The sequence below is a fragment of the Enoplosus armatus genome, chromosome 17 (assembly GCF_043641665.1).
Source record: "Enoplosus armatus isolate fEnoArm2 chromosome 17, fEnoArm2.hap1, whole genome shotgun sequence".
In the NCBI taxonomy this organism is placed as follows: Eukaryota; Metazoa; Chordata; class Actinopteri; order Centrarchiformes; family Enoplosidae; genus Enoplosus; species Enoplosus armatus.
Window position 1 is genome coordinate 1583869 of NC_092196.1, and position 24831 is coordinate 1608699.

At 45.3% G+C, this 24831-nt stretch overlaps 1 protein-coding gene across 3 annotated transcripts in view; it reads left to right on the top strand.

Moving 5' to 3' along the window:
• The window catches only part of rbfox1 (RNA binding fox-1 homolog 1), a 103766-nt gene that overhangs the window by 44974 nt on the left and 33961 nt on the right, over positions 1–24831 (top strand). Inside the window, exons 1-6 of one of the 3 annotated variants that reach the window (XM_070924028.1) lie at positions 3429–3455; positions 6996–7289; positions 17146–17292; positions 17397–17450; positions 19640–19732; positions 23031–23091. In XM_070924028.1, the coding sequence (XP_070780129.1) occupies positions 3444–3455; positions 6996–7289; positions 17146–17292; positions 17397–17450; positions 19640–19732; positions 23031–23091 (661 nt within the window). In that variant the 5' untranslated portion in view covers positions 3429–3443. Of the gene's footprint in view, positions 1–3428; positions 3456–6989; positions 7290–17145; positions 17293–17396; positions 17451–19639; positions 19733–23030; positions 23092–24831 lie in introns of those variants that run through there. The other 2 variants (XM_070924026.1, XM_070924027.1) reach the window with 2 other exon arrangements.

Consider the following 24831-nt stretch of genomic DNA (forward strand, 5'->3'; position numbering starts at 1 on the left):
TCAGATTCTAGCAATTATTAATGTTAATGTTACATAAACATTTATGTAAAAACTAAAAAAAATAAACAAACTTGCTATTACATGAGGTGATTTATCAGGATTGTTCACAGTTTTGTGTGTGTGTGTGTGTGTGTGCCAGCAAACACTTCTCTCCCGGTGACAACAGATGGGTCTATGTTGCCCGGCCGCCGTCTGTGTTTTCACAACCGCTCGCTCTCTCTTCGCTGGCTGCATGTGCCGGGCGTAATGGATGTCGGTTACAAAGTGCAAACATTTACCCTGAACACGGGACATCTGTTGGGCTTGTTAGGCAAATGAACGTGTGCGTCCCCCCCCCCCCCACACACACACACACGTACACATACACACACACACACATATACAAAGCAATATACTGCAAGTTTCAGACCTCGCATAAACACACTCGTAAAGCAGTAATTATCGCCTGCAGTTCTTGTAGAAACCTTGGATTAATAACGTGCTACACTGTGGCAGCTGACTTGTGGGGTGGGGGGGTTTCTAATTGACGGAAACTTCACTCCGAGTGTCATTTCATTCACAGCATGGAACGAGGAAAGACTTTGTAGCGTGTTATATCGCTGCGAATAACTGTCCAAACACTCTCTACGTAGCGGTTTAAAGAATGTGGAAGCAGCATGCACCGATGTGCTCCGAAAATATGGAGAATTTACAAATAATTACAAAACAGGAGAATGAAGAGTGTCTTATAAGGAGAGAGAGTATATGGTTTTAATTAAAGGTCCCATATTGTGCTTAATTCAGCTTGATATTTTTTTTTATTCTGGGACTCCACCAGAGCAGCTTTGCATGATTCACAGTTCAGATAAGTCCTTATGTATCTTCTCCCGGCCCTTTCTGCAGCCCCCCCCCCCCAAAAAAAAAAAAACACATCATGGTACATGAAATGCAAATATCTAAGAATTACCACCATGAGTCCAGATGTGTAGACTGAGGCTGCATTCAGACCGAATCCGGCGGTAGGGGTGATTAACCGCGGGGGTAGTGTGACGCCATGTTGTGAACTTTAACCCCCCCCCCTCTAAAGGATAGGAGGCCTGTCATGACCGCGTGGTTTAAACTGGTGTGCAAGGAGTGTTTTGGTCATTCATGCTGCTAGTATGCCGGTAAAAACAAGGTTCTTCTTCTCACGGTGGGGGGGGGGCTGGCTCACGTTGGGACCGATAGTGGGAGGCTGGCTGACTCATGACTGTTCCGTCACAATGAACGAATGAATGAATGAATGAATGACGTCTGGCCTCGGGTCCTGACTGAGTGTGTGTGCGTTCACCCTTCCTCAGTGGCGTTGCTTCGGTCACACCGTGCCTCACATCACCCCAAGCCGTCTGTCGTCTACATGACCAGGAACCCCCCCCCCCTTTCATCCAGCTTCTCCTTCCTCACACATTCCCTGTCTCTCTCCCCGTGTGTGTGTGTGTGTGTGTGTGTCTGGGCAATCAAACAGTTAGAAGGCCGTGGCCACTTAGCAAAACTATTGATCTGTAGATGACACACTGTGTGTGTGTGTGTGTGTGTGTGTGTGTGTGTGTGTGCGTCTCTCTCTCTCTCTCTCTGCTCCGTGATTCACTGTTGACCGATGTTGGCTTTTTTCCCCATGAAAGCCACCGAGCGGCAGAGACCGACGGATCCAGTCTTTCACAAAGAGCCTGTAGCCTGGCATTACATAAGAGAGGCGGAGGCCACGGACCCCGCCACTAAAACGATCATCACTGAGGGACAGAAAACGAAGCAGGTTAGCTTGTTTGATGAGGAAAGCAAAGCTGGGTCCTCTTTATTGCTTGAATTTGACAAGAGTGGATGTTTTCAAAATCTGAATGTACTTTTTTGGTGTTATTTGTGTTGGGGAATCAGAAAAAAAAACATTCATTCTTTCCTTTTCTTAAAACTGTGAAAGACGCCGTTTTTGTAATATTAAACTTTACCAACACAAACGTGGGCCACTGGAGTATTCACACACTTTTTTTTTTTAGAGTCAATTCATTTATTAAAAATGGATTATTAGGAACCACATGTCATTCCACATCCACGGGCAGCGTAATATCTGCTGCTTCAACAGCCTGCACTCTCGGCCTGGTGAGAACCCTTCCACCAGATCCGGGGACCTAGATGTGTGGGAGATTCGCTCCCCCCGTTCAGCTGCAGGAGAGCCCTGAGACCAGGTGACTGTAGCACAGCATGAAGTGGGAAGACAGGCACGACAGCAGATTGCCGTCAACCCGTTTCTGTCCAGATTTGCGTCTCAGCGCTGCACTACGATGGGCGCAATTCGAGCGCAGGCGTCTCAAATTGTACCACCGTAGGTTCCTAACAGCGGAACGTAGCTGCTATGTTAACTTCACAACGACAACAACTCAACAATTCGACGGGAATAACCTCGCCACGTGAACCCCCCCCCCGCATCATACATATGTACACTAATCACCAGCGGCGTGTGGTCCATTAAGGGCGTTCCAATTGTGTCATACATATTTTAATGAAAAATCGTGAATGTTATTGTTGTGTTGTGTGTGTGTATAAATTCAAGTTGCTACTCTCGCATAAATCATACGTTATGACAGAAACGCGCGATGGCTTACGCGCGATGGTGGCCCCTGATTGGTTGACACCGCACCAGAAGAAATGTTATAAGAATTAGCGTGGGTGGGGTGTTGATGTTTTTTTTTTTGTTTTTTTTAATATTCATATTATCTTCTGGCTGTTAATTACGTTACAGCGGTAGTTTGGCAACGTGTCCAAAATCGCGTAAAAATCTGGGCATGGAACGTCAGGATCGTCAGCTTCGGAGATTTAATACCCTCGGGTACAGCTCGAGCTTTTTCATTTGAAGCGCGCTGACACTCTTATCGGCGGTGCGGCTCACGGCCCCACCAGTTCACCCCCCGGTTGTGTTTGGATGGGGTTGAGGTCGGGGCCCTTTGCAGGCCTGTCGAGTTCATTCCACAGCTAAACTGGAGCAAAAGTTGGAGCGGGAAAATATCATTATTGCTCTTCATTACTGGAACTGTATAATGTCTTAAACCAGGAAATAAAAAAAGGTACACTGGTGGACAGGGGTATCCATATACTATTGGCCATATCATTTAACAGTGCAAATGAGAAAAAAAAAAAAAGATTAGTATTAGTACTCGTATAAATCGAAGAGAAGGGGACGATTGTGAGAGAGGAAAGAGAGGAGAGTGGTGAAAACATTTTTTGGGGAATGCTGCTTTCATTCACAGTGGCACCTCCTCCTCCTCCTCCTCCTCCTCCTCCGTCTGCTCATTCCCCCCACTACACACACACACACACACACACACACACACGCACACACAAAGCCATCCATAATTGATGCTGGTTGTAGGCAGACGCTGGCGGGCTGGACTTTATAGCGCAGCTGGATGTGCGTGGAGGAAGGCTGAGGCAAGATGGTAGAGCAGGTACTTCGGAGAATACACACTTGTTTTTCCTCCATCTCTCTCTCTCTCTCTCTCTCCCTCTCTCATTGTCACTTCCACACTCGCTCTCTCTCTCTCTCGCTCCACACTGTTTGTGCTGTGACTGCAGAAGGCAGCATGCTGCATGCTCCTTTTATGGGCTGCGTGTGTGTGTGTGTGTATATATATATATATGCAGTGCATGTGGGTTCGCAGGGCTGCACGCTCCGTTGATGTGGGTGTCGGCGATGCATGCGCGCACCTCTTGCTTTCTATCTCATTCTTTCGCCTTCATCTGTGGCAGAAGCTAGCGAGGGTCGATGAATTTACGCATTAGAGGGAGAGAGAGAGGGAGAGAGAGAGAGAGAGAGAGAGAGGAGCTGCAGCTCTGTTTTTGGAAATGAAAGCAAGAAACCGTGCCAGCTGAAAAAAGGTTTGTTGTGTTTGTTCAGCAGTGGGAGGAAGTGAGGGTAAGGCAATGTGAAGGGACGGAGGGGGCAGAGAGAGAGAGAGAGAGATGTTACTATTCATTTCATTGCATTGGCGAGGGGGGGCATGTGCAATATGAAACATCAGCGTTGTTCTGAAAATGTTTCCATTTTGTTTTCCAAGTCCCCTTCATGACGATACTCGAATCGTATCGTTGAAGACAGTTCAACCGCTGAAGTCGCCCTCCCTGCTCACGGTTGGCCATGGCCATTCAAAATCCCACAAAGTTGTCACTTTGCAACGACGGCAATGACAAAAACAAATACAGCCTCGACAGTATGCGGCGGCGTCTGGCATTGCGGTGGCCTTCGATGGACGCCATGAGCCGCGAGCCAGCGTTTTGCGGGCCGGACGGAGGGGGGGGGCGAGTCGAGGGGGTTCGAGGACTGAGGTGTTTTTAGACAGCAGCGATTAGAGCTCGAAAAACCGAACAAAACAAAAAAAAAAAGAAGAAGATGACAATTAGAAGAGAGCGTCATAGTGAGTTTTAACGTTACGATGGCTCGGTCGCCATCGGTGTGTGTGTTCGAATGTGTGAACATGGCCTGAGCTGCGAAGCGCTTTGGGAACCGTTAAGGTTGTAAAAGTGCGATATAAACGGGAAGTGAGATTACAGAAGCTGGCGGGAACTAGAGGCTAGCCGGTGATGATGATGATGATGATGGCTTGGGCTCTCTGTGCAAGGCTTCCAAAAGTTGGGTATCTTCCGAACGTTACGGCCCTTTTCAGCGAGAAAAATCCCCTCTTGTGTGTTTCCCTCAGTCCCTCCTGAACTGCTGTGGAAGGATACTTCCTGGTGGTCGCAATGCGGCGACATCTCTTAAAAAATAGGTCAGGCGGGGGGAAAGGAACATGAGCGATGGGATGGTCAGGACTGGCTTACTGCCCATTTGGACCTATTCTTTTGATGACGTTACCGTTTTCCAAGATCTCGGCGGTGACTTTGGTGACTGCGATGCCATCGTAACTAAAGTGTAGGTTGTTTGGTGCAGGTAGACCTGCAGCTCTTCACGTCATCTGGCGAGGTGCCTCGCTGAGCTGTGGCCTTTCCAAACAGAGAATGCCGACCGACAACACGGCAGTGGGACAAAAGCGCTGCTTGCGCACATGCATAGTCAAGTCGACGGAGAGGAGAGGCCCGAGGCCCGAGGCATTTAAAAAAAAAACACAGGACTCGCGTTTAAAGTGGACTGGACAAGAAACAGTGAGATAGTTTGGCAGAGTAGAGGGACGCGCTGAGGAAGCACACGCTTTTATTCCCTCTCTCTCGCGCTTATTCTGAATTTTAATTGTATTCCTTCGGTTGCCTGTGAGCTTGTGTGAGTGTGAGAGAGAGAGAGAGTGTGTGTGTGTGTGTGCAGTGCTCTGCCACGTAAAGCATATTTCAGCCTTCTCAATGTGGTTCTCATTACACTGCAAAGCATTTAGCCAAGACTCACTGTCTGCATCCCTTTCTCTCTCTCTCTCTCTCTCTCTCTCTGTCTCTCGCTCACCCTCTATTTCTTTTTCCTACATATGACTGCACCTCTCTCTCTCTCTCTCTCTCTCTCTCTCTGTAATGGTTGAGATATGAATGTCCCACAGGAGTAACCTCTCTCTCACACACACACACACACACTCACACGTAGTTACACGTCCCTACTCTTATGTGTTTCGGGGGGGGCACGTTCACCTTTCTTTCCTCAAACGTTTCCACTTTTCTGTCGCGACTCACAGCCTCAGACTGCCTAAGCCACATTTCTGCAACTCATAATTCTCAATGGGACTTTTTTGTTGTTGTTGTTGTTGTTGTTTCTAAAAGCTATTGCTGAGGTATCACATAGTTTGTATCTCATTGTATGTGGGTGCACATTGTAGTCAGACGTAGGCTTCGCTCCAAGAGGAAACAGTCCGTAGCCGTGTTTCCATTCACTTGTCAGGCTAATTCTAAGCGAACTTTTCAACTGGTTTGGAGCGAATAAGCTAGGTTTGCCGCAACGCGTAGTCTCGTCAGAAGTTGGCGGTGTATAGGTTACACATTGGCTGTTGTCCGCCAGCAGTTAGCAGTTAGCCGCTAGCGGTCGCCAGAGGCTTCAGTGTTCCCAATCCGACAGTGTTGGTCGCAAGGAAAAACCATCCGATGATTCCTCTTCTTTGAGTCTTACCGGCTGTGGGAATTTAAGTCAAATTTGAGATTTCTCTGAGGGTTCAGCTAAAGGAACGCTCATGGAGTGTCCGAAATAGAAAAAAAGTTCACCCCTGGAGGAGCATGAATGTGCTCAGTGAGTTACATGGCAATCTTCTTATTACGATGTGACGTTCGTGTTTAGGGGGTTCCAACAAAAATTCATCTTCTGGGGCACCGTTAACATCCACAGCAACCTTCGCAGAATTCCAGGCATTAGTTGTCAAGACACAGCGAGTTGTAATCGAGACAATTGTGTTGAGGTAGAGATTGTGGCCTGAAGGTGACACTAAATGCTATCCTCTGGAGACCCCTACCAAATTTTCCATTGCAATCTAGCCATTTGGAAAAGTGCCAGATAGCTAGATCAGCCAACACCACCGCCTATAGGGCCTGCAGCTTGTGAGGCGAGAACAATTTGAGGCTGTACAGCGCTACTCTAATGTTAGCATGCTGATATTCATCAGGCGGTGCTCACTCTCCTCAGCCCTTCGTTTTGGCTCGTTGGCATGCCATCATGACAGCAAATCTAGGTCATAAACCAAACGTCAAGGCAATCCATCCAATGGCTGTTGAGGCATTTTACTCTGAATGAAAAATGTCAACCAGCTAATGGTGCTCACCACTTTGGGGATCGTCATTAGGGTTCATCCTCTGGGGATCACGAACGTCTGCACTGAAGTGCTGGTGATATTTCAGTCCGGCCCAAAGTGGCCAACCAACCGACATTGCCATGCCCCAAGCATGACAAGCACAAAATAAGATGGAATTTTTGTAAACCAATCAAAGGTCATGTCGAGTAAGGGAATGCAGGAAGTGAGCAAAATCTCCAACGATGGAGCGATGAACCGATCCTCTAAATTAAAAGGTGAATCTCTTTGTCCATGCAGGGTAACCAGGACACACCGGCACCGCCAGACCCGTCCATGGCACAGGCTTACCCGTCAGCGCAGTTTGCCTCCCCTCCACAGAACGGCATTCCAGCTGAGTTCACAGCTTCACACGCCCATCCGCATCCACACTCCCACCCGCATCCGCACCAGCACCCAGCGGCACCGCAGGACTACACCGGGGTCCAGGCCTCCGTCAGTGAGCATCCACTCAACATGTACCAGTCATCACAGAGCCACAGTGAGCAGAGCGGGTCAGATTCCGGCAGTCAGACGGTCACCGGCACAGCCACAGTAAGGCATCATGGGGAAAAGCTGGCGTTTAAGTTTGCGATGACTGGGTTTTTACAGTTTAATGTCTCTGTGCTGTACCGTGTGTAATTATTATTCACTTTAATGTGCGACAGCAACATGTAAAACGGAGACATTGTGGTTTTGGAGCAGTTTGTACTTTAGTTACTAGCAACCCCTCCCTCCCCACCTGCCCAGACCCCATCAAAGGTCATCCCATCGACCTGTGAAGCCACCCACAAGGCTAGAGAAAAAAAAAGGTAGGAGAAAGGTAGTCGTAGTAGTGGTAGTTTGTCCCCCAGATCAGATATTCGACTTAACTGTTGTTGCTATTTACCCCCCCACGTATCTCCGAGTCATTAGTGTTGTTAACTTGCCATAGCTGAAGATGCAGAGGTGCGGTTTTGAAAGATTTGTTTACGCGATAGCTCCAACCGCGTTTAACTACCGTTAAAACCACAATGTCTGCTTTTTATGCTTCCTTTTTTCATACAACGTGAAACAAATGACGTATGCTGGCAGTCACTGAGTGTGGTTTAATATTCTACGCTTCATGCAGTGGTGGTGGTGGCAGGGTGGGCCTTGTCGTTGTCTGCCACATTGTATTTATTGATACTTCTACCACTAGAAGTCTGCAGGTACACATTTTGAAATCCTCCACTTAGGGGCGTAAAGATTTTGGGCAAGGATCGCTGTGCTTCTAGTCTTTATGCTAAGCTAGACCTACAGTATTTCTCTACTTGAAACTGATATCCATCTCCTCATCTATCTGTGGCTCTGATGAGCGCATTTTCCCCAAATGTCAGGACGTTCATTTCGGAAGCTTGGAGAAATTTGGTTCTGACAAACGGACTGCAGACTTCTAAGATATTAATAGTAATGTGTTTTGAAAGCCAAGCAAGCTTGGGTCAAAGACAGTGACCTGAAGACATAGGAATGTAAGCCTGGTGTAGGGGTGTAAGACTGGATCATGGCCAAATGGTTGTAAGACTTGAGAATGATCTGGAAGCATGTGTCAAAAGGATGTATGGAGTTACAAAACTAGATCATGTGTCCCAGGACTGGATCATGAACCTGGAGGTACAAGGGAAAAAGGACCGAAACTGTAGGACTAGATCATGACCGGGGGATGTAGAACTGGACCATTACCCTGGAGGTACAGGGTTGTAGGACTGGATCATTACCCGGAGATATTAGGGATTCTAAAAGTGGATTTCCATGAAGATATTTTGGTTATCAGATAAGTCATTTCTTGAAGTTCCTTCAGAATATATTATATTCATTACATTGCATTCAATTTATTTAGCTGAGGCTTTCAACTAAAGCGACATTTTTGGTTTGTATACTTAAGGTCGCTTTCACACCTGTAACCCGGTTCAGTTCACCTGTCACTGATACTGGTATTGTTGCCTTAAAGGCTCAAAATGACTCAAGACAACAATCCACTTTTAAAATCCACTTTTAGAATCCCTAATATCTCCGGGTAATGATCCAGACAACATGGTGACCAAATCATCTTGAACAACTATACAGATTGCTTTTTGACATCGGATAGATATAGTAGTTTAACTTTTTTTTGGTTCGTGCTAAAATCACATATCTACTAGTACAAAATCCCCTGGTTGGCCTGATATGCATTCACTCCACAAACGGCGTCGGAGTCTGATCGGAATCAGAAAGAGACCCGCCCTTTCAGTTCTCGAACGCTCGGTCCTCACCAGTGCGCCCGTCTGTTTGAACCAAACCAAACAGGTTAGATGCGACGGCTCCTCGAGTGAAAGTCGATATTGACGTGAAGTTTAATTTTTTGTCTTTTGTGTCATATCAGCTTTACTTCTTCTAATGTGTGTCTCGGTGTACCATTGTTGATTGAGTGCAATAAGGGTGCTTGATTGACAAGTGCCTCAGCCTTTCATACCCAGCAAAAAGTAGCTGCTAACGTCCCATTTAAAACCAGTGCTTATCTAAGGTGCTGGTGAGCTCCACTCCTCGGCTCCTTACTATACCCTCAATTGTGTATTTCTTCATCTGTACAGCGGCGACTGGCAAACAGATCCCACAGTGTTATCTTCGGAGTGTTATCTTGAGTATCACTCCAAAACTCCAGCACCCCAAAGACAATTGCCGGTGGTCTCTGGGGGGACATTTTTGAGTCACTGTTCTAATAGAATTCATACGATTTTTAATGCCACATGTGCGAGTGCAGCCTTGCAGACAACAAAACTCCCGCAAGTCATTTGTTGTATAATTCAGTTCACTTTCATAAATATTTATGACACCGTTGGCCTTAAGTGTCATAAAGATGGATATTATTTTGCATAGTAATATTGTGTGCCCTCAGCATTGCAAAAAAAAAAAAATGCTTAGTTTTCTTTTTCTTTCTTGGTTGGACTTTCAAACTAAAAATCACACAGTAAATATTGATCTGAATCAAAGATTAAGCTCCACTGACAAATGTATGTCTGGGCCTCAGACAGTAATTACAAAAATATTAACTTTACAGCAGTCTGTTTTTGCTTGTGATCCAGCCATTCCGGTCATTGGAGGAAGATCATTGGTCAGTCCATGATAAGTATCCCAAAAAGCAGGATGAGTGAGTTAACAGAACGTGTTGAATCTAAAACTCAGAGGCATTCTTATTATACGTTCTGAGATTAACGGATCTCTCAAAACGTTCATGACTTCAGAAAATACAGGTTTTGTTTGTGCGCCTGGTGCTGAGAGTGCTGTGTGGCCATTTCTTTGCTGCAACCCCCAAGCTCCTGAACAAAATCTTAAGGCCCGGGGGAAAAATGACAAGAATTCGCATTTCGCACTGGTGGATCGTAAGCAGGTTGTAAGTAGAGGTTCAAAATGCGAAAAAGAAGAAACAGGAGACAAAAATTTAGAGAGCAGGCAATTTATTGAAAACTGCATTTGAACTCAAACAGGCTGTTCATCAGCTGATCAAAAGTTTAAGGCCACAGCCTTAAAAAGTCCAAATCGGCGCAAAAATCTGGCTTTCATGTCATTTTCATTCAGGCATTCACACTGTCATGACCTCCTGATGGCAAAGGCAAAAAGGCTTTCTGTCTTTGAACGTGGCAGGACTGTTGAGCTGCACAAGCAAGGCCTCTCGCAACGCGCCATCGCTGCCGAGGTTGGACGCAGTAAGACCCAGTGGTAGACCCAAAAAAATTTCACCTGCGCTGGGCCGGAGGATCCGGCGGGCTGTCCGTGAAGACACAGGCCGATCCTCGACCCAAATTAAGGCCGTTACTGCTGCTGCCTGCAACCCAATAACCATAAGACGGCATCTGCGAGAGAAGGGCTTAAAGAACAACAAAAACGTCTTCAAAGGCCACGTCTCCTCCCACACCACAAACCTGCCCGTTTGGACTTTGCAAGGGAGCACCAAACATGGGACACTGAAAGGTGGAAGAACGTTTTATTCTCTGACGAGAAAAAATGTAACCCGGACGGTCCTGATGGCTTCCAGCGTTACTGGCATGACAAGGAGATCACCCTGGAGATGTTTTCTGCACGGCACAGTGGAGGAGGCTCCATCATGATCTGGGGTACTTTTTCCTTCAACGGAACAACGGAGCTTCAGGTTGTGCAGGGGGCGTCAAACGGCAGCTGGCCATGTGGAGATGTTGCAGCGGGCATCCCTCGTGACTGAGGGCTTTCAACAGCCCACCTGACGAAGGACTTCTTCCAGGAGAATAACGTCGCTCTTTTGGACCATCCTGCGTGTTCCCCTGATCTAAACCCCATTGAGACCGTCTGGGGACGGATGGCAAGGGAAGTTTACAACAACGGACGTCAGTTCCAGACCGTGGATGCCCTTCGTGAAGCCATCTTCACCACATGGAGCAACGTTCCCACCAGCCTCCTGGAAACACTCGCATCAAGCATGCCTAAACGAACTTTTGAAGTGATCGGTGAGGCTACTCACTACTGAATCCTTTTTTTTTGACACTTTTAGTTCTGTTTTGGGGGTTTTTTTGGGCCATGGCCTTAAACTTTTGATCAGCTGATGAACAGCCTGTTTGAGTTTAAATGCAGTTTTCAATAAATTGCCTATTCTTACAACCTGCTTACGATCCACCAGTGCGAAATGCGAACTCTTGTCACGCCCCCCCCCCCCGGCGTTAAGATTTTGTTCAGGAGTGTATTCTACCAGAAGAAAGGGTGAGAGAGAGAGAGAGAGAGAGACAGCATGTAGGCAGCGAGAGGACAGCATACCATGTGCATCTGTAAGTCTCATCACTTCTCTCTTAGCCGGTCCGTCTGCTGCACTCCTTCCCCCCACATCGGCGAACCTCTGCCCCGCCGCTTTGCGCCACTCGTCCTTTCAGCCACGTCTGTGTGGGTGGGTGTGTCTGGCTCCTGCATGCCTCAGCCGTTTGCCCCGACAGTGAATTTCATCCCCAAAGTTCCCACGGAAGCAACAGTGACAGACGATACAGATAACATGCAACATGCCAATTCAACACCTCCGTGGGAAAAGTCTGTTTTTGCAATTGAGTGTCATATGCTTACACCCCCCGATTACAGGACGGAGTCATCGCTGCAGGAATGAGTCCTAAAACCCGGGAAATTAGTCTGCATTTTTACGCTTCCGTCAGTGCAGTTTTTGAATTGTTTTTTGGTTAGATTTTAGGTTTTTCACGTGTCTTAAAAAAGGCGGTTTGCTAACAAGCAGCTAAATGAGACTACAGAGGTTGTCGCGGACGTTAAACGTCTTTGCGCCGAACGCAGAAAGTCATCTACTCACTAGTCCGCCTTTACAGCCTCGTTGTGTTTATACTCTATATCTATCTGTCTATATATCTATATCTACTGTATCTATATTCTCTTTCAAAGCGAAGCTCAGTGGTGGTGACGTTGAAGTAACGCGACCGTGGTGGAGTTCCTTTATAGCCCAACGTTAGCTTTTTACTTCTGTTGATTCTTTTGGCAGCCTCAAGTCCAGAATCTTAGAATTTTCTCTCTTTTTGGGTCAGCACCAACAACATGACGAATATATCTGTTTGCAGTTGTTCTAATCGACAGAGATCATACAGTTTTCTGTGAAATAAACTCCGGTCAGCGGTATATTTAAAAATGACTCAACAGAATGAAACATAATCATTAAACTCAATTGTATAAATATATTCATGGATCAGTATCTGATTTATGACCCTTTGTACTGTGCAATTTTGTGGTAATTGCACTTTACTTGAGCATTTCCACTTTGTGCCGCTTTCAATTCTTTGGGGGGGGCGGTATTGTTATAGCCCACTTAAAATCACGGCTCTTGCAATCTGAAAATTGCACTCTTGCAAATAATCTTTTATCCATAACTTAACATGCTAATTTAAATGCACTGCACTACTTCGTGACGTGCAAAACACACAAGGCAAAAATAATAATGGGCGCAACAACTCCAACAATTACTGCAATTACTTGGTGGGGTGATCATTTAATATTCTCATTAATCTCCTAGAATCCTTTTGTAATAACATGACCATTATCATTTTACAAAGCTTGCTATTTACAACGCGTTTACTTATTTACCTCGTTCTATTATTTATGCGCTATACCGACTCATCTCATTCAGTACAGTATGACTCCCGGGACTCCGTAACAGCATAACAGTAACAGTTTTAGACACGAATGTCACAGATTGTGAAAAGCGCATAGAAATGCGCACAGTGCGCTGTAGATATTTATGGATACGCTGGTGGTTTGAATGAGAGTTGTACTCACTGGCTTTTAAAATGTTGGACATTGAGCACATTTTGTTCTCAAAGTAATGGGGGAAAAAAAAAAAAAATAGAATACCACTGTGCTTGCTGCATTACACGTGTTTAGAAAAGAAAATCTTGGAAAAAGCTTGTGTGTAAGTGTAAAAACCTGTAAATTGAGGTTATTCGCATGATGTGGAAATCGGCATCTGCCTCTCTCTCTCTCTCTCTCTCTGTAGTGTGAGTGTGTGTGTGTGTGTGCTGCGTATGAATCCAGGAAGAATGACCTCATCCGACATCCGACCTGAGTGTTTCTAGAGAAACGTCAGCCTCCTCTCTACCCTCACTGTGAGCCCCTCAGTGTGTGAAGTGAATGCGGGGTTGGGGGGGTTGAAGGTGAAGATTCAGTCCAATGTGAGCTATCACCCCGGCATAAGTCATTTTTCTCCATAGTTTACGATTTATTTCCGCCCTCACTGGTGTTGTGATACATCTGCATCATTCCACTTGTAAGAGGATCCAATGGACGGATTGCTGTTGGATACTGTTGGTCATTTACTGAACACGTTCGTGCTCCGCAGAGGATGAACCCTCTCCGTTTTGGACCCCCTGACCTCTCACGTAAAATATATCAAGACGTTAACGGGCAGATTACCGTGAATTTTCTGAATACGTTCATTGCTTCTTTGTGGATGAACCACATGAGTCTGATTATTTCATCGCTTTAACTCTGATGAACCCACACTTTTCCCCCACCCCCTCCAGTGGTGAGGCTCTGGGCATGGGATTTTTCTGTTTGCCGGTCAGTCCACCCCTTTGGTCCAGACTGAAATATTTGATGTGTTGTACCATGTTTGGTGCGGACATTTATGGTCCCCAGGAGATGAATCCTGAAGACCTTGGTGATCCCCAGACAGGTCATAATAAATAAATTCGTCCAATACTTCGACGACCAAATAATTGACACCCATGGCATTCCCATCAGCGTAAATCGGTGACCACTGGTAAACATCACATTAAGTGCAGCCACAAAGAGCCGCTGGCGTCCATGCAGGCTCTCAGTCCGGTTTTTAGATATGAAATAATGTAACAGATTACTGTGAAACTTGCTGAACGTGTCCATGCACCTGATGGAATGAACCCTTAACTCCGGCACCACTCTCAGGGCACTTTAGCCCCCTGTACTGGCAGGCCTCTAAGAACTGTGAACAAACACCACTATGTCCAAAGCCTGGTATGATGTGTTGCCTGTCCAATATTGATTCCTATCCTATTGTAACTCTCTAAAAGTAAAGAATGACTTTCAAAAAAGCACCCGGCCCTTTCATAGCATTGCGCAGTGTTACATTCGTCCTTTCCCTAAGAACCTACCGTTAACCGTCACCTCTGTTTGGTGCCTCCAGTGCGTCTGAGGCAACCCTGCGTTCGGCCTGGCCCCGCTCCACATATCAGTTTCGGATGCCAAAAGGAATGAGATGAGATGCTTTGTCTCGCAGTGTTGTTTGTTTGATTTCTACGGCTGCGAGCGTGGGCGGATGTCGCCACCGACGAGGAGCTCTGCGCAGATGGCAGTTGCTGCTGCTGTGTGTGTGTGTGTGTGTACACTCCTTTCCATATGTGCCGGTATATACCTAGGCATTTCGTGGAAGACTTGCAGTCTGCTGGCCTTATGCTGCTTCTTTTCAAGCTCACACACCCACACGTGTACACACACACACACACACAGGCTTTATTTTTAGCTGGCTTGGATCCTGGGACTGTTTGTGGGCAAAAGAAAGAAAGGAAGAGGAGGAATGGGAAACATTGCCATTCTTGTAGGATCATGATTTTTAGCATGTTACACATGGGGTACGGCAGCAGCCTACATGTTCAGTGCATTTATTAGTCAACGGAAGAAGCATGGAAATAACGTCACATTTATGTCACACACTGCAATGAACGATCAACACCTTTTTTCGGGTCCAACACAAGAGACAATACAGGGACAAAGTGGAGTCTATCTACCAGGGCTCCAACTCTAGAGACACGTGGGCTGGACTAAGACCCATCACAGACTGCAAAAGGAAAAGCACCAGTGCTGAGATCATGTCTGCATCTCTCCCGGATGATCTGAACATCCTCTATGTACGCTTTGAGAGCAACTTCCCGACTGAGGAGTTACCAAAGGCCCAGGACCCCTGTTCACTGGTCATATCCGGGGCAGATCCTTCAAAAGGATGAATGCGTGCAAGGCACCTGGGCCTGATGGCAACCCTGGCCCGAGCTCTGGCGGATGACTTTACAGACATTTTTCAACATGTCACTGTTCCACTGTCTGCAGTCCTCATATGTTTCAAGAAGACCACCATTGTCCCTCTCCCCAAAAAGTCCAGAACCCTCTGCCTTAATGACCAAACCTTCATCGCCTCGTCCCTCCCCGACTCACTGGATCCTGAGTTCTCTGACGGGCAAGCCCCAGACGGTTTGGATAGGTGCCACCACATCCTCCACCCTGACTCTCCTCCCAGACCTGGACTCACCACAACCAACACCATCACCTCTTATTCTTCTCAGACTCTACGGCTCGACGGAGGGTGGCGCAAACTGCACAGCACATCACCAGGACTGAGCTGAACATCCATGGAGGACCTCTACACCCAGTGTTGCAGGACGAAGGCCAGCAGGATCAGTGTGTGAGTGTGTTTGTTGAACTGACAAATAAATAACTTCATAAATAAAGAACTTGACACGTGAAGAAAAATGAGTTTCAACGCCAGCAAAGAGACACACCAACAGTTCTTGTTACACACACACACACAGTTGCAGTGTAACAGGAGACTGTGGAGTCCTTATCGATCTCACTCACACTGCGAGCTAAAGGACAAACAGACAGACTGCTGCTGGTTCTCTGTTTATGCGCGCATGGACATCTAGTGCGCCTAGTTGCACATTTGAACTCTTTCCAGTTCAAGCTCCTTTCCGTCTCGTGCGCAGTCTTCATCATAAAGCGACTGTTCACATAATGCACAAAGAAAGTAGGTATCAGCATTGATACAATCACAATGGCTCATCCTCTGGGGAGCACTGTACGCAGTGTATTCCACGGTACTCTGCCCATTAGATGTTTGTTGTGTGCAAGTTTAAAACTTAAATCCTGATTCTGGTGCTGGGGACAAGGTCAGGTTCACCTTATGGGACTCACGGGTACTGTAAATTCCCAGGGTTTGATTCCTGGTCGCGGGCCCTGATCCGCGGGCCCTGATCTGCACGTCGCAAAGTTGGGGACACAACATCCACCACATATATCGGATTAAAAAGATGAACTTTGGGTGTTACATTCAGCATTTAACATGAAACTACCAGCTTACTTTGTGTTGCAGCTGATTTTTTTTGCTTTGTTGGTCAGGAAGCTGACTTATAAACATGAATTAAACATGTCTTTTCACCCTACCATGTAATATACAATATATGTTCTAGTGGAAATATAATACGTTCGATTGTAAAACTGATCAGAAAGCTGATTGAACGCAGGTGATAATAGGCAGCAGATGTTGATCTACACAAGGGTACACATTTCCACAGCAACGGAGTCGGAGAACTTCCTTGTTGATGAAGCGCACATTAGGTGAATGATCACCTCGATTGCTCAGCCAAACTTCGTTCACCGATATAGCTAGTGAGATGCAGTTGCAGCTCCATTGAAAAAAAGTAGTAAGCGAGCCTTGAGTCTTCGTTAAAAGCGCACTAAAAGTCCGCACAAGCCAAAGAAGCAATCGTAAATCTGATCTGATAATAGGCTGCTGAGCGACGAGCCTCCCGTACGTCGGCTAGTAAGTGAGCGTAGGGGCTTGTGACTAGCAACGGGCCGAGCGTACTACTGAACTGAGGACAGTCTGAATCTGCACAGAACGTTGTGGCCGTATGAACATGTGATGCGTTCGCTTACTGTTGTACGTGCTTTGAGTGGTGATGTGAACAAGTCGGTCATAGTCGGTGACTACGAATCTTTGAACTGAACGACAGGACTTGTGCAGTCTAGTCTAGTCCTCTCATCCTTGTTACTGCAGTAGGGACTCTTGCTGGTTGGTTAAGGCACCTGCATCATGGTTTCTATGTTACGGAGTGTCACAAATCTTGCACATTTGTGTCTTGTATTCCATGTTTCGCAGCAGACAGATGATGCCGCCCAGACGGACAGTCAGCCGCCAACACAGACTGTACCCGAAAGCACAGACAGCAAGGCCCAACCCAAGAGACTCCACGTCTCCAACATCCCCTTCAGGTTTAGAGACCCAGACCTCAGGCAAATGTTTGGCGTGAGTACAACAACACCAGATGTACATGGAAGTTTTGAAATTTGGACACATCTCAGGTCGATTTTGTTTTAATTTTGTTGTTGAATTTGTTTGTTCCTTTACAGCAATTTGGCAAAATCTTAGATGTGGAAATCATCTTCAACGAGCGCGGCTCTAAGGTACATGGTGTTTCCGTTTTTTTCTGAGTGCGTCTCTAAATGCTTTTCTTTATTTTGCTGCTTTTTTTTTAAGGTTCAGAAGAATCGTTCAGCCCGCAAGTTGTTGTGTGTTTGACTGGACCTTGAAATCGCTCTTTTCATTGTACTTTTGTCATGATGGGAGTGTTCCTTTTAAATTGTCACTATTGGGTCAGCACGATTGATTTCGCCCAATTCATCACTGCATTCACAAAAAAAAACCAAAAAAAACCCACAAGACCTTTCTCAATACAGTTTTTGCTGAAGTCTGAAGTCATAGAGAATTCGTTGAACAACATTTCGACCGTACAACTGTTATCGTCACTGTAATGTATACAGTATCTACAGTAAAACCAAAGTTAATATTGTACGCCGTTCTTCATCTTAGAAGGTCAGGTCCTGAGATAACCAACACAAAAAACATCGGCGCAAGTGCCGGAGGGCATCATTTTTGAGAAACAGACCACATATTTGAAGAAAAAAAAAAATCTAAATTACATTTGGATTATTAAATTAAATATTATATGCTGAACAAAAGTGACCAGGACACAAGTCAGGTCTCTGGGCAAAGCAAGACAAACACTTTGGGACATTTGGACCGCACATGGCTAAATGCCGATTTTTGAACTGGGACTGCACTTGTCCACGAGGAGACGAGTGCAGACGAGAACGCTTTTTTGAGAAAGGCGTCGTTAATGATGTTACGGAACAACATGCTGAGCTACATGCAGCAATATATTTGCAGTGATACACTCAATGACAAACCACATTAATGAGGGAAAATATGATTGATATTGATAAAAAAATAAAAATAAAAATGTTGTAGATTGATATTCAAAGTTAATTAAGTACCCTCCCACTCTATTCCATTAACAAAAGCAGAGAGTCATGGCTGATCAATACTGGTATATTAAAAAACACCCTCCTTAGAACAGCTCCCTTCTTTTATACTGAGCTAGACTATTGTTTATCAAAGATGACGTTCCTTCCAAAGTCCTTAAATTCCTTTGAGATTTTTTAGAATAAGATCATTTGCATTTCTTATGTGCTTTACTTCCTGTTATTACTGTAGTCTTTTTTTTTTTCTTTTCTTATTGCTCCTATTGCTTGCCATGAAATAAAGAAGTTAATTTTCCCCTCATTCTTTTGGTAGATTTAATTTCCTCTATTATGACTTCATCAGGGGACCCTATTTACTCTGCCACCTTGCAATATGGGAGCATTGCAGGGGGGTGATTTATGTCTAACTACAGTGTATGCAATTGTCATAAACCCCTGCTATAAAAGCAGGCATTTATTAATGAGGCATATTATTAACCCTCGGGGCCTGAATTTACCGGGACAGTGTGGGTTATAACTGGGAGAAAAACAGTGCAAGGCTTCAATTCCAGTAACTAAGCGTTGTGAATAAAAAGGTCTTGCAAACAAACACTCCTGCAATTTTCTCATTGTTCACATTAAAATATCTTTACGTTGTTTTCTTTAAAGTTGCTGACTGACTTCAGTTCATTGATGTTACATATGAATTCAACTGGCCGTTCACTAAACCCTTCCCCCAAACAGCGATAGTCCTGCCGTTGCTTAGCAACCGTAACAAGGGACTGAGGGCCTGTCAAGCTTTGGATTTCTGAAACACAAGAAAGCGTTGTACACGGGGGCACTACCTGCAGTAGCAACCTTGCATTACCTCCAATGCGAGTAAAACCCCCATTCAGGACTGGAGCCTCCCTCTGCACGGGAGCTCTTGGAATGCCGCTATATCAGAGTGCAGACTAACGTTAGCGGCTGAAAATGTACACTCCAAGAACTCCAGCCAAAAAATTCTGCTTTTGCCTACCTCTGTCTGAAATCTGTGCACGCATCCATGCAGATCTTCATGATTTTGGAATGTACGTGGCCCTTGAATTGGAAAGCTTGACAGGCACAGCAACAGCACCCACGGGGGCAGGGCTTTGCGACGGTCAGTTTCCTCTCAATGAATTTTCCAATGGATTTTCCAGACTTGTGTAATATTTTTTGGATACTGGTTAATATAGAATATTGAAGGAAAAAGCAAAAAAAAAAAATGGTGTTATCTGACGCAAGCGGTTGTTGACTGTAATGTCGAGTATATGTAAAAAAAATAATAATAATGTGCATGTTGTTCTTACCTCTTTCCGTCCTGCATGCAGGGTTTTGGGTTCGTAACGTTCGAGCATAGCGTGGACGCCGACAGGGCCAGAGAGAAATTACACGGCACCGTGGTAGAAGGCCGTAAAATAGAGGTGCATGTTCTCAAATTATTTCTTTCAACTTCTTCCTGTCCTCCTTTTCCTCTTTGTGCGTGTATGTGTGTGTGTGTGTGTTTGTGTATTTGGTTGTGCGAGTGTTTGACAAACATCCCACCTGGCCGTCTTTCTCTTGACGTCCAACTGTCAAATCATCCAAGCTTCATTATTTCCCTTTCCTTGTGCAGTTTTGTTAACCCCAACACAAAATAAATGTCGACATGTAACTAGTCCAGCAATATTGTGTGTGAGAGACTTTGGCGGTTGAATTCTTTTGTTTGTTTATTTTTTGTTCCTTTTTCCTATTTCACTTGATTTTGTACTGTCGAGGAATTGACCCTAGCAAAAGGTTTAAAAGTGAAAATTCACACTAACCCGGCATTACAGATACATCTATTTGTGTTTAAGAAGAAGAAGTGGAGTTTGGCCATAAATGTTCAAAAGAAAAGATGTTCTTACGCATGTTTAATGAAGAAAGGAGCCTCCCCCCCCACCCCCCACCCCACCCCACCCCTCCTGGAAAAAGTCCTCAAATCTTGCTTATCCATGGACAGAGGAAGCACTTTGAATTTGATGACACCTGAAGAGTGAAATGCAAGGTTCACGACTAGCCTGATTCAATAGCATGAATGCCTGAGTGCTATTTCAATGTCTTGTGTCCACTCAGAAGAACAACAGCTAGATGCCACCAGCCTTGAAGCATAACTCCGTCCATTTTTGACCCGAGTTTAAACATAATGGTGTTGATACCTTAACTCGTGACCCATTCCATTAAAACACCCAACATATAGAGTCCATATCAAACCACGTTCCAGCTGTGGACCATATTTTGGAGTCTACGCAGTCCAGTCTGAAATCTGGACCATGTGGCTGCACTTTGGAGATGCAGCATCCATCCGTCAGTTGATCTTGTGATCCATCTTGGACTCATTAAGCCTAAGCCTTAGACTTAGAACTAGTTTCTACCAGACCTTCCTGCACTGAGTGGGGCATATACTTCTTCATTGGGAAGCAGGAATCTTCCCAAGGATGCAGTATATGCAAGAAGAACCAACAATTCAACCAGCATTCCCTCGTAGATATACCGTACACTAGGGCTGCCCCCTGAAACGAGTCAAATCGTCAGTACCCCTCAGTCGACTGAGATTTTATTTCCTGCTGAAAATCAACCATGTCAAGTCGCCCAGTCTGCTCAGTCAAGATGAACTTTTTTTCCCCCGCTGCTAAGGAAAAATAACTAGAGCCCTTACAGCAGCAGCATCACTTTAGCGGGCGTTCAGAACCGAAAAACAGCTCCGTGTTACAACAGAGCAAGGGTCTACGTTGGTAGAAGGCATGTTGCTTTGGCTACCAAACGAAAGGAGAAACGAAAGGAAGTATGATGCAGGGAGTGTCGGTTTGAGTAAAAGATCTGTGAGTTTGAAGGTTTATCAGACCCTCAAAAGTGGCGGTGACCACTCAGACAGTACAAATACTGGGTTTTCGTTACAGAGTGATCTACCAGGAATGTGCACTTGCGTGTAATTGACTGGCCACCGAAGTAGGATGACGTAGCATTACAGTCCTTCTGGACCAATAAAAGTTCAATCATCTCACGTAATCCGACGTTGCTCAGTGGAATTTTGGAGTCTTGACTTCATTGACCAGCTCACAGGTGAAAACCTAAAAATCGAATAGCTCAGAGCTTATCTGACAGCTACAGGATTTCATGCCAACTCGTGTAGCCGCGAAGTAGTGCGTCACTGCCACGCTGCCCGTAGAAGGGAGTCCTAAAGCAATCGCCCGGGTAACATCGAAACTATTTAAGATGAACAGGATTTTAGATGACATTTCATTATACATCAATGAAACTATACGTGCTCTGGGGGGCCTTCAGAGTGTTGGGTGGTTCTTAAAAGGACTCTGTTTGAGAGCTGAGCCAGTACGCAGTGACCCCTGTAGTGAAACGAGACGTTTTCGGTCAAAATGGACGAAGAAAGCTTGTCCGGACAAAATGGTCAGAGTTATGCTTCAGGAGGCCAGCTAGCTGCTTGTACGGAGAGAGCCTCAAGAGAGAGTCTGTGCAGTGGAATGATTGCAAAGTTGTCTTGGCCACCTGAGTAAGATGCTGCTTATTCCTTTCTCATCCCCTCCTCCCCCACCATCCCTCCCAACGGTAGCTTGTTTAGGGCCCCCATCCAACACAGTTACAACGGTAACAGTACACAAACAAGTGGGCGGGGCCAAAAGGTTTGGGAATGGTAAGTGTGGGCGAGCAAGCCATTCTGCCAGCATTTCCTCTCTCTCTCTCTCTCTCCTCCTCCTCCTCCTCCTCCTCTCTCTTTGGAACGTTTGCAACGCTGAAAACTCACGTGACATTTCTTTTTGAATTGTGGTTGAGTTGATGCTGTATATTGACATACATATTTTCTTGCGTGTCGGCGTGCGTGTCCATTCACTGAGTGTTCTCCCGGAGCTGCGTGTGCGAACGACACTGACTGAGATATGAATTTGTTTGCACATCTATCTGAGATTGTCGGAAACCCATTTACTGATTTTTTTGTTTTGTTTTGTTTTTGTTTTTGTTTTGTTTTGGAAAACAGTGCACTGTTATTTTAATTTACCCTGTTAGCTGTTTGAATTTGGAATGATTTGATTGGTTGATTGATTGACTTGGTTGGTTTTTTTTATTTTTTTTTTAAGTACATCTATTTTCTTTGGTTGTTTTTTTGTTTTTTTTTGGATCTTGATGATCATTCTTGCAATGAATTAGAGAGGCTGTTGCGTCGAGTGTGAATGCTTCGTGTTGCTTTTGTTACAACAGTTCTTCTCACGTTTTGAGGTTGATTTGATGTTGCATAATGCTCCCAACATCTCCCCCCCCCCCATCCCACTTCCCCCAATGAGATTTTCTTTGGTCTTCCTCTCTCCTCCCCACCGCATGCATCTATACATTTACAAAAACATCATTTTGCCAAAAGCATCTGTTGTTTCTTTACGTTTGTCTGTATGTTATTGAAATGTCAATATAATTGAGGAGAGCATGCTGGAAAAAAAAAAAAAAAGAGAGAAAATATGCAAATGAGAAAGAAAAGAAAAAAAAAGCTGGATTTGTTTTGGATGTGTTTTGAGTGTTTCTGAATGCAATTTCAAAAACACACACAAGTGACATGGGTGTTTGCCATGGTACAGTGTACTGCTTTCTTTGTTTACAACCTTATTCCAAATGTTGCATGCAGACTTGCTAAAGTTGTAGCACTTGCTACTAGCGCATAAGTCACCATAACTCATGGACCTCTTCTTTTATCTGCTGTAGGTCAACAATGCAACAGCCCGAGTAATGACAAATAAGAAGACTGTCAACCCATATGCAAATGGTAAGGCCAAGTCAACAGTGCCTATTTAAAAAAGAAAAAAGTAGTTTAACCCCCCCTTGCAGTTTTATTTTTATATGAAAATACACGTTAGTTAGCATGTTAGTATTCACGCTCCTATGAGGATACACCGAAATCATCTCTGGTAGGGCCAATGGATTTTAGACGTCTCATAATTAGTTAAATAGAGATCATCTGTGTGTTGTCGGGGGGGGGTTCAGTTGATTGTGCTATAAGTACAGCTGTATCTCGAAGGTCCAACTTTTGCTGAATTAAAAGTATTGTGGCAAAAACCTCCACTACCGTACCATACCAACAAAATCAGTGGGAAGGTAAAGGACTGATTCCGTGGCGAATCTGTAAAATAGCGCGGCATCCGGCGCCTCTCAACATTTAAACCTCCACAGAGGACCTTCGTTGTCCCTTCTGGCATGTTGCCTGTGTTCACGTCGCACCATCACAAGCCCCGCATCTCAGATTTCTGCGGTAATTCAAAATGAGTCTAGTGTTGGCGGGCGTTTCCCTCGTTTGGAGGAAAAAAAAAAGAGCTTTGAATAAGGGATTTAAAAAAAAAGAAAGAAATCATCTTTCTGTTCAGAGTCAGAGACATAGCCACGGAAAAAACGGCCACCAGGCAACTAGCATGGGTCAGATCGACTGGATGATGAAGTGCAGAAAAACAAACAAAAAAAAAATTAACCACACACACACACACACACCACAGCCCAACTCTTAAGCCGGTCTGCTTATCATTTTTGTCACGGCCATCGCTGGCCGGGCGTCGGCTGAGCAGTTACCCGCCAAACCCATGAACAGCACCTGCTTTTGACTTAAAACAGCACTTGCATTACAAAAAGGAAATTCTGTCTTGACAAAGTATGTTCATATGCAAACAATATGCATTGGCTAATACACTGATGGGGGGGGGGGGGTGTAATGCTGCCCAGACTCAAGAGGTGGTGCGACATGCATATCCACCTTTGACACCATATCCCGCAGTTTGCATCCTGTCTAATGCTTTAAGACAGTGATGCCTAATGATGTCAGAGTTTTTTTGTTTTTTTTCCACCTTACAGACAAATTTATCACAGACAGATTTGAGTTACAAACCAGGGACGTGGAGTTTGAAAGCCCGGGGGCCCAGCTATCGCTCTTCTGTTGCAGACAGAAAGTATTTTTCGTGTTTTTGCTAAACCTATCACTTGAAGCAGTTGAAAGTGTCACGGCTGGTGGAGCAGGGGCAGCAAGTAACATGGGGAAATACGCACAACTGGTGCAGGTGAAAAGAAAAATCAGGAGGACAAAGAGTTACGAGGATGGTCAGGCGGGTGGGCAGAGGTCAAAACCAGGAAAGCAGTCCAAAAAAACACTGGGAACACTGGGAACCACGCAGCAATGATACACAAACGAACTGGCACTAGACAGAGGGAAACGCAGGCTGAATAGAGAAGGTAAAGGTGGGGATAACGAGGGGCAGGTGAAGCCCGTGAGGGCAGGTGCAGAGAATCACACAGCATGGGAAAACACACAGAGGCAGGAAGTGAAGCTGTCAGGAATAAGGGGAGAGGAAAGTAACAAAATAAAACGGGGGAACGTGACCATAAACGGCTGAACTATCAGGTGAGGCAAGCCATGACACGGCATATTTGATGAAGCTGGTGTGCTTGCGTGATTCTCGCAATGACCGAATGCACTTCGTATTGGCTGGTGGTATCGGATGGACTGACACATTTTATACGGGCA